We start from the raw sequence: 11230 nt of genomic DNA, 5'->3' as shown, positions 1-11230 counted from the left end.
TCAATATTAAAATATTATCATGATTACTCCTGACGAAAACTATATTTTTGTTATACATTTACATGATAAGCATATCTGATGAAAAACAATAACAAATATCTGATTTGACAAACAACAACAAAAAAACTCACTTTCTTAAAGGATGGTCAAAAAATTCATTGAGCATGTAAATTATAAACAGAATGACATGTACTGTTTACAACGGTCATTTGCAATACCAGGAATAAAATGCTCGAAAAAATATTTAAAAAAAACCTCAACGTCAACTAACAACCTAAGTCCGCTACAATTGTTGTCACTAAATTTCCGGCAATTCATTTAAATGTTTGTACCTTGAAATTTTATGTTTGTTAAGGTGCTGAAAATATTAATGGGTCTGCTGCGTCGAGTACAAGTATGACAATAGAATGGACAAGACCTATATATTTATTCGAAATATTCGGAGACAATTCAACAAGCTCTTTGGCAGAAGCAAGTGCATACACAGAAGAAGTATGGTATGTTTAAGAAACACAGAACTCTTCTTTGGTGTTAATGCATTCTATAGATCTATGTCTAAGCCTTTAAAACGTTTTCTAGTAAACAAGTTGTGAGCTGAAACGGTCATTTTAATCGATAAACAGCTCTACAAAGATTGAACAAATAATTTATAAAGTCATGTTCATAACTTACGAAGGTGCTAGGTGAGTTTTCGAATTGTGTGTCAGATATTCGTGCTCATTGGTTTTTCCCCTACAATACAGATTTAAATATTCTGCCCCATAACACCCATTTTTCTTTTACTATTAGACTTCAAAAGCTCAAAAAAGGTCATTTACAAAATATTAGCAGATTCTATATTTCTTTTCTTCTGATTTGAGACTGAAATAATATCAATGCAAATATAATGTAAAAGTCCGAGTCAGCCTTTTTCTCGCCATTTTTTTTAATCAAATATCTCAAATAAGGAGATCTATAACCTATAAATATTTTAAGGTTCTTTCATTCAATGCAGCATTGAGGACCAAATTTCCGAAACCGATGATTTACAGAAAACCTCCACCAGTGGATGGTAATAAACTCATCATATTTATTAGAATTAGAATTATGTACAATTCGCGCGTTTCGCTCACAAAGCACTTATATAATTAGGAGAAGAAAAGCTATAAGGACCCAAAATTTCTATATGTTTGCAAATACATTAATTTATCATAAACTCATCCTAGATATCATTATTCAACAATGTGTACGTTTGACGCGCGCGTTTCGTTTCGAAAACATTCATCTGAGACGTCTGAATCAAAATACTTTAAAAGCTCAATGTAAAAGTACTCTGAAGACCAAAAATTTCGAAAGGTTTTGCTAAAATAAAAGCCTTTCCAATCCTGGCGTAACAAAAACAATTGTCTTCAGGCAAATTGAAATTTCTAAGTAAAGTCCTCACAAATACTGTGGATTGATTAGTATCCGTTTAACAAAGATTTTCCAGAATTTCGTGATTACACGGAAACCACAAATTATAATGGACAATGAAAAACAAATTTTCAATAAGAAGGTATGCAGACTTTGGCAACACCACAAAATCAAATATCCACGAAAAAGTTTTCTCTAATCCACAAAAATTGGAACCCACGAAAAATATCAATAAATAGTACTTCTTTTCTTGTTCTCATTTAAGGGACTATATAGTAACATGTACAAGCACAACAGCAAGTACACTACAGAAAATTGTTCGTGTGACAGTTGGTCTACCACCGTACTGTTATGCAACTTTTTACCAAGGGACAGATTGCGTTGATCCAGGATGTCTATATTTTGATACTGCAACGGACGCAGTCAAATGTCACAATTCGTGTGTACCAGTTATTGTTGACAAGACTCCTATACCAGCTGCTGACTGTGCGGTAAGTTGTTTGTTACCGAATGGCGACGTCAGTAATACTGGTTGTACACGATCTTGTTTAAGAACATCAGGCGATTTGAGCAACTGCTACACTGTGTCCTACCACTCAGCGGAAGTCACGTTTACAGATGTTGATGGACTCTTACCATTAACAACATATGAATGTGATATAAAGATGCGGGTGGATGATTATACGAGTGCAAATAGTATTCCAGTATTTGTATACACACCAGCCACGTCTTCAACTGGAGGTATACATATAAGATAGACTATAAATGTTATTCTTTTTACTCATATTGCAGTCAACTGATCGCTTCTGCCGCAATGGCTCTTTTGTTGAAAAAGAGGGACGAAAGATACCAAAGGGACAGTCAAACTCATAAATCTAAAACAAACTGACAACGCCATGGCTAAAAATGAAAAAGACAAACAAACAACAGCACACACGACACAACATAGAAAACCAAAGAATAAACAACACGAACCCCACCAAAAAACTAGGGGTGATCTCAGGTGCTCCGGAAGGGTAAGCAGATCCTGCTTCACATGCGGCACCCGTCCTGTTGCTTATGTGATAACAAATCCGGTAAATAGTCTAATTCGGTAGGTCACATTCATGAAAGGGAAGGGGATTGTAGTTACGACGTAAGGAACATATCCGATATCATTTGTGAAACGGTTATTCCATAACGGTCAACCAACTCGTGATGGCGTCCGTAAAATTTACGAAGGGATTATTTCAACTTCACCATTTGGAACTCTTGGTTTAATAGCTTCCTTGTGAGCACCAACCCTCTATCAAGAAAATCATGATAGGAAATGCAAGCACGGGAATATCGTATCAATTGGGAGATATATACCCCGTATGCAGGTGCTGCTGGAATGTTGCTAGTTGGAACTTACCAAACGCATCCAATCAGCAATAAGACAAGAGTTACCTGTATTATGCCCCGGTTTTTTTTTAGAAGTAATCGTCTGTCTAGTTCGTTGTTATCAGTTTGTTTTGGTTGCTTTAAATTGTTCGCGTTTTGGTACATGTAATGTTATACGTTGAGATTTGATCTATATGTTTCTCCTCCAGGATAGGTGTTCTGGTCTTACTTGTCAATTATTTATTTATTATCATAAATCTTATATTAGATATGCAATAGACTTTTAATTTGCGTGGTAGGAATTCTTTTGCTTCTCTGGCTGTCTGCGCGGGAAAGTGTTTGGTGTATTGAAACATTTCAAAATTTCGGGTTCTTAATGCTGTTCAGCGTCGTACTTTATTTTGCCTTTTATTTGTTCTATATGAGCGTCACTAATAAGTTTTTTTGTAGACAAAATGCACTTTTTTCATTCATATACAAAATTATACGTCTGGAATATTTGGTAAATTTTGTTTTTGTCAATTTTGCATTATTTTCCATAAAAGTAAATTGTGTCATTTTATATTTTTCAGGTTCAAACGGTGCTACAGATATACTCCTAAATGTTACTTACTACGACTTCAGCGCTGGAAATGACGATTTTTCTAGTGCAAGTGGTTTACTATCACGAAGTCCATATCACATGACCAGCCCGCTGGGCTCCTGGTTGGCCATTTCTGATAACCCTACAAGTGACACATTTTCAGACTGGTTCCGATCAACAACATCAAGCTATGTGAAGTTTGATAAAATATTGTTGCAACATGATACAAGTATCACTTCTTCAACTATTTACAAGTATGTTTTGGAGATATATATCTTAATCAACGCAGTAGTAGTATACCGCTGTTCGATAGTCATAAATCGATTAAGCAAAATCAAATCAGGGTCGAAAACCAAAACCAAAAGAGACACATCAACTGTTAGAACAAAAAAAAGAATCAGAAATATTGATATTCAACAAAAAAAAAGCCAACATATATAGAAACGGCTTATTTTATAACAAATACCTTTATCCTGACTAGGTAAAGAACCTGGTTAATGGTTTGCCATACCTGCCGCTTATATTGCAATTTTAAAAAATACTGGTAAAATGACAACATCACGTGACAGGCATACAGTACAAATAATCGGAAGAACAGTCATGACAGAGAATTACTTAAATAAATAGTAAATTTCAACATGTAAATCATAGAATATCAACGGACACCTCCAATGAATTTACAACAATACGCTAGGACAATTCCATAGAATTTTAACATGTGCGTCACACGAATGTTTCAACGCCACAAAAAAGTGTCGTTTTATTGTGACATTTTTTTTTTTTATCAGAAGTCAATTTCCATGAAAAAGAACATAAAAAAGTTTGAAACGGTATTCTTTGTATTTTCTAACCATGAAGGAATATTAGAAATAGAAATGTATGTGTAGTGGTATAATCATTTGCATTATCATTAACCATAACGTAAAGAATAAATTGAAAAACAAAAACACTGTGATTTCATAATGTTTAAATGCATATAATATTGTTATACATCTGTTAATGTTGTTATATATAAAAAAGTATTTTGGAAAATACAAAACATAAATATTTTTTTTTTAAATTTGTAGATTTTCGTCAGACTCATTTTATCCAGTTGATGACTCTGGCTATGGATCGGAAGGTCAGACAGACTGTTCGGGAGGTTTACATAATTTTGTGTAAGTTTTTTATAGACATGCATTTTTTCCATTGATGACTTTTCTCCGTATCATTTTAAATACTACAGAAAACGACATTTCATTTACTACAAAAGCATTATTCTGAAAGTTAGCAAGCTCGGTAGCAGTATTATGTGTTTGCACTTGTATGTAAAGATTGTCTTTAAAAATAGTTTTGTACTGACATTAAATTAAAACTGAAATAAATGCTATTCTTTCTAACTTTTTCTCACATCTATTGTGCTGTGTGGTGTTAAATTTTATTATTATTTCATTGTTATAGCAAAAATTATTGTAATCATTGTATGTAATTTAAAACACACAAGGGTACATAACTTGATAAATAAAATATTATGTTGTCGATGTTTATCCTCAATTTGTTGGCAGTTGCCTTCTTTGCAAACCATTGTTCATACTTAATATACCGTCTAACCTTTAGATTCACATTTGCTATTCGAACTGGGCTGAAATATTTAGGAACAGAGAAAATTACAATCGGAGGTGGAGAGGAATTGTGGTTATTCATTAACAAACAATTAGTTATAGAATTGGTGGATGATAGATCGTCAGCGAGCATTGGTTGTCAAATGGTCGATCTTGCTAATGCAAAGGGTATGTTATGCACTGCATGCACTATGTCCAATATTTAAACAGTTATTTAGATCCAAATGGTTAACAGTTTGGAACTTTCGGATTAATATTCAAGAATGCTATGAAAGGTTAATTTCTACATTGTCTTCACATACATAATCAACTTAATGACAAAGTATAGTTAGTTGTCAATTAATATTTGGTTTTAAAACAAATGTAGTACTGTGGATAATTTATTTTCGTTAGCATGAATTTTCGTGAATTGAGAAAAACTTTTCGTGGATATTTGATTTCGAGGGTTTGACAATCTCTGCATACAACGCATATAGAAAATTTGTAATTCGTTGAACATTTGAATTTGTGGTTCACCTGTACCCGAAAAACCCACGAACATTCGTATTCAACGAATAATGATGAATCCACAGCAAAACGTTTTACAATTTATTCGAAATGATTTATAAATGAGAAAAGTAAACAAAATCTTCATGACAGTACGTGAAACAGAGGTTAAATCTGAGAAAGCGGAATGTAATTTTATAAGTAATATAGTATTATATGGCCAATCAACAGAGTTACCAATCTTATTATATCTGGTTGAATATATTATTAAGATACATTCCAAAGAAGTAATGTGCTTTTAAACTGGTCATTTTCATTTGGATATTATCAAGAGCCCCCCTAAAAAGTTGCTTAAAGTAACATTTGAGCTCCAGTGAAACTGTTTCTTCTTTTTTCTAAAAGTTTTCACTTTTTGTCTTTTTGGTATTTTTGGTGCTTTCCATTCTAATATTATCGTCTACTTCTTTCACATTAAGCCGTGTATAACATTATAATATTTGGTATACAGCACATACACCACACCTGATAAAACAATGAGAAAATCAATGTGAGTTGGGATTAAAGTACTATATAAATGATTTTTATATTAATAGGCGGTGGACTAATTATACCACAAGAGGGCATTATTGTCAACGGTGAATGCACTGGTATGTCTTCTAAAGCAGCATCCACAGTCAGTTTGACTTTAGAGGTATGATAACTAAATTTTTAAATGCATTGATAGAAATTTCTTACAATTGAGGTCAATAATAGTATTTGTGATAACAGAACACACAAATGTCTATTTTGCACTATATCAGATAATTGTTATAGCAACGTTATTGTAAAGATATCAAATACAAAATCTTTGTACAGTTTTTAGATTGTTATTTTATTTGTAATAGTCTTTGACTTTATTTTCTTAGCCTAATATGTTTTGTTAGACACTTTTAAAAATAGACAAGGTATTTTATTTCATTTTAGATGGGAGAAACATACCTATTTGAGATATTTCATGTTGAAAGAATGGCTTGCTCTTCAGAATTACTGATTCATTTAGAGGATGTTTATCTCTCCGTTCATGAAAATGATATTCCTCCTTTTCATTACAAATTTTCTGCATTGGAAAATCTTAACGTCAATGGAATAGTGGGAACGTTTCCTTTGTGGGATGTTTTCGAAGTAGGACCAGCGTTCTCGGTAAATCTTCTTGCAGGTAAATTCATATTTTTTTCGGTTAAATTAAAATTACTCTGTCATATCTAAATAAATTTACTTTTTGTTAAACAATTGTCAAATATATGGATTATTGACGCAATTTAGCATTATAAAAAAGGATTTTTCTACAATACAATGATATTTAAGGTGACTCGGGCCGGGTCTATTCAAAATTTCTACCAGAAGTGCCGTATTGTATGTTATTTTCATCTTTATAGAGAGTGAATCAAATTGTTCGAAAACAATACGGGGTCCCGGTCCATTTAAGCTCAAAGTATTACTTTAAACGTGGTACGTAAAAGAGACTGTTTTCAATAAAATGATAGGGAAAATAGAGGTGTTGACATATTTTTATCGGAATATAAAAAAAACGTTCTGTGACATTTGGTCCCAAAATGTTATATAAAAAGCTGAAATATAGCATCAAATAATGAGCAAATAAAAAAACATAAGTCACCGATAGCGAAAAAAAAATTTTCTCCAAAAAAAACAAAATTTTGCTGGAAAATGGTGAAATTGGGTGAAATGTCATTTTGAGTCTTTCACAGATACACATAATAACGATTATATTTTTTCTAGTGATCAAAATATAAAAAAAAATAAAAGTGAATTACCGATACAAACATTTCGTGTGTATGGTAATTCATGCCTAATATTATGCGCAGTCAAATAGTCCCGATCCACCTTGATCATTGCCACATGAGAACTAATTTGTAAAAAGTATATTTGTTTCATATTTGTAACATATATCATTTTCCATTTTTTTTTACTGAATTAATATATGTCATTGATACTATAAAACGTCACAAACAAATATGGACAAAGGTCTACATAACGTTTAACTAAACACTTATTGATAAAACACAAACTTAGAAATCAACTGATCAGAAATTTTTACATTGTGGTAAGCAGGCTTTTACAGGATATTTCATTCGCTTACTCATATTCTTGTATTGATTTTAGGGAATGAAGCAAGGCATTTCACTTTAAAAGATGACACTACCGCAAATACGAATCTAGGAACTACAACTGCTCCGCCAATATATTCGTACATTGATCTGTATGGTACCAATATGTCATTTGTAGGTAAGCGCTTAAGGATGTTCGCTGCTCAGTTTCAAAATAAATAACTTTTCATAAAACTAGTATGTACTGATAGGGAATAAATTGAGGAATCAAAAAAGCAAAAAAAAATATAGGGGTCAATATGCTTGTTTTCGAGATATAAGCCATTGGAATTTTGGCGGGAAAATGTTCTCTCTTGATTTTTCATAGCTTTATCATTGACCAGTTAAAGTTCTCAAATACTATTAAAAAATAAATAAAATTTTATAAGACTTTTACAAATGACTTATTATTATACATGTAAAAGATTTATAAAAAGAAAAATGGGGGTTCATGGGGAAATTTTTTTTAAGCATTCAAATGGATAAAACTAGAGGATTCCGAAAATCTGACAAAAATTCCAAAACATGACAAGCCGACATCCTTAACTGCCTATAATAGTATTTCATTCTGATATTAGATGACAGAGTAGTTAATCGATGTTCAGTTAAGAATTATGAGTCAGCAAAAAATACACGAGTAAATATAATTGAAATCCCAATCAATCAAACAAAGTGTGTGGCATCTATAAAATATGAAATAGAAAATTCATGCATCCCTCATAGATCACAAAGGGGTATTCATTATAAGTTGAAAACATTTATGTTGCACCAGATTTCGATCCTGAGAAATCGTAAGATGTAGAATCAATTAGACTGGTTTTGTTTTAGTTTTTCTATTGGTTTCATATGATGCCTTCCCTAGGATTATAATACCTTACTTGACAGTATGGGTTTTAAAAGCCATATAGTGATCTCTAATTTTTTCAGATCTTTGCTTTTGTATTGATGAATAGCTGTCTAAATCATATCGACGCAAAGCATGCTGCATCTCCTTAATGTTGTATTGTTCTCTTAAAAAATATGAATTATTGTTTTAAGATTACCGTTTTTTTTTTCAAATTGAATAAGACAAACAAATGTAGATAATTAACTTTATTAAGTTGAAAGTGGTAGTGACTGAAATTTATTACTCTTTTTTTTTTTTTTTTTTTTTACTTTTTATTTTAACTTTGGGCTGCATGTAGAAGTAATTCCTACTATAAGTCAATACAGGCATGTATCATACTTTTCATTGCAGAATGTTCAGGAACTAATGTTCTCTTACCAGAGCCAAATACACCTGGATCACAGTCGTTTACAATATCTACATCAACCGTTTTACTTGCAATAAGTGCTGTCTTAGACTTTGAAGTAGCCACAGAATACATTTTGGAAATGGATTTAATAGACCAGGGATCAAATCTCGAGGGTTCCTTAGTTGTAAAGGTAAAACACTTTATAGATTTGGAAACCACAATATGGTAATCGGTCGTTAATTCCTCACCCTTTAACCAATAATCAATCAAACTAATATTTAGAGTGTGAAGAGGTGAATTTAGCTTAAACAACCGTACACTGAAACAGTCTTTCAATGAAAGTTACAGAAGATAGAAACAAGACTTAAATTAGACAACAATGTATTGAAATATTCGACCAGTTTAAGCATCTACTAAAATTGTATTAATTTTAGGGGGGATACCAATATTTAGTGTTTAAGTTTTTATTATATGAGACGAATCGATTTCGAATTTGAATCATAGTCTTTTTCTGGAATACTAAATACATGTTATGGGATACTCGAAATATAGGAAAGATAAAAAGTTTAGAACTTTCAACATTGTAAAAAGAATTAACTGATCACATGAGTACATGTATAACGTAATGTTTACATTAAATAGACATAAATGACTTTATCCAATATAAAGCGTGAAACCACAAAATAGTTGAGTCATTCCATAACAAATAAGCTGAAACGAAAGAGTCCGTGTTTTTTTTTTGTTTTTTTTGTGCACGAAAACCTCAACAATCCCTCAGACGAACACAAACACAGATGCAAATTGCGTCATGTAATAAATGTGTAAGTTTTGTTGAGTACTGTCAGGCTGTTATGAAGGAGTTGCGTATTAACACAATGATTAAATTTGAATTAACCACGTCCCTGTTTTGGTGTATAAGAAAAATAACGCAGCACGTCAACAACTCAAATTCCTGTATAAAAATGTGTGCTTGTTTGTTTTAATTTGCTCATGGTCATTTTTTTTTCTCGAGTTTGCGTATAAACAAAGTATGACATGCACAATGATACCAGACAACAAGGTTTTTTTTCTAGATCAACTAAGCTAGACGATGTCAGGTCAATTATAGGCAATTAAGCTTAACATTTTGTAATTAAATCAAAAGTAAAGGAACAGATCCAACAGAACTATAATGTCATTAATGCTTAGAAATGATAGAAATAGACAATAATATGAATGTATGTCGTTATATCTTTATTTCTAACTGGTTTCAGATTGTTGTTACAGACTTCAATGATCATTGTCCATTACTATCACTTACAGAGGACGTATTTATTACACCACAACCTCTCCTACAGATTCCTCCTCTTTTGACTGTAAATAGTTCTGATCTGGACAGTGGTGTTAATGGACAATTCTTCTTCTACGTGTCATTGGTACATGCTGAAAGGTGATTATTAACTCTACCATTAAGGATGTTTGATCCTCTTGTGTTTGTGTTTTCTTTGTCAAATATTCGGAGTCCTCTGTTTTTATCTATGTACAGCTAATACAATCTTGCCAGCTAACCCCTGCTTTTCTTTTCACAATTAACATGTTGTTTTAAAAGCCATATTTGAAACCTAACAAAAACCTTGTTTTTTCAAACTTTAAAAAAAAAGTGCCAATGTTAAATGTAAGAAAATTCTAGAGATTATCATTTCACGCCAAATTCTTGATTGCTCATATTAACAAGCACATGAACCCTTAATTTTTGTCTGATTTTTTAATTCCTTATTTCCTATACGTCCAATTCTAAGTAGCAAACATCTTTATTAAGGAATATTCTTTATTCGGCTATGAGACAGCAAGCAAATAACAATAAAAAATAAAATCAACAAGTTCAACCCTCGGTCTTCATCAAAAGCCGAATGTATTTGCATTCTCTCAATCGCTGAAATCTAGAAACGTTGAAGACAATTGTAAAGACTTTCCACCAACACCAACTGCACTTTACACATATTCTCGTTACGGATGATCCATGTTGAGCATTTTCGAACTTGCCTTGGGTCATGCTTCGTTTTTGGTTTACAATTATCTTTTTTTTTGTATCTATGTGTATTAGAAACGGTCATGTGAGTTGTGAACATAGATAAACTACTGCTACACCTTACAGTATACTATACCATGCTTATAGTTTGATACATCAGACGCGCGTTTCGACTACATAAGACTCATCAGGGACGATCAACACATAAAAGATAGAAAGCAAAACAAGTATAAAGTTGATGAGCCTTGAAGGCCTAAAATTACCCCAAAAATGTCCCAAATATGGCTTTAGTAATCTATACATGGGATTGGAAAATCGTTAGTAAACCGAATAATGCTTACTTTTACAAACAGTTGATTTATAAAGATAACCATATAATTGAAACCCCGAATTGTTAACTACTGGGTTGGTGATACCAT

At 32.1% G+C, this 11230-nt stretch overlaps 1 protein-coding gene across 1 annotated transcript in view; it reads left to right on the top strand.

The window, feature by feature from the left end:
- Window positions 1-2057: 2057 nt before the first annotated feature.
- LOC134684867 (uncharacterized) overlaps window positions 2058-11230 on the top strand; it is a 29103-nt gene continuing 19930 nt past the window's right edge. Inside the window, exons 1-9 of the mRNA XM_063544177.1 lie at window positions 2058-2133; window positions 3327-3591; window positions 4405-4494; window positions 4934-5106; window positions 6018-6115; window positions 6388-6619; window positions 7585-7707; window positions 8806-8993; window positions 10057-10232. Coding sequence (XP_063400247.1) covers window positions 2058-2133; window positions 3327-3591; window positions 4405-4494; window positions 4934-5106; window positions 6018-6115; window positions 6388-6619; window positions 7585-7707; window positions 8806-8993; window positions 10057-10232 — 1421 coding nt within the window. The remainder of the gene's footprint in view (window positions 2134-3326; window positions 3592-4404; window positions 4495-4933; window positions 5107-6017; window positions 6116-6387; window positions 6620-7584; window positions 7708-8805; window positions 8994-10056; window positions 10233-11230) is intronic.

Source organism: Mytilus trossulus, chromosome 9 (assembly GCF_036588685.1).
Source record: "Mytilus trossulus isolate FHL-02 chromosome 9, PNRI_Mtr1.1.1.hap1, whole genome shotgun sequence".
Taxonomy (NCBI): domain Eukaryota; kingdom Metazoa; phylum Mollusca; class Bivalvia; order Mytilida; family Mytilidae; genus Mytilus; species Mytilus trossulus.
This window is presented reverse-complemented; position numbering and strand designations above follow the sequence as displayed.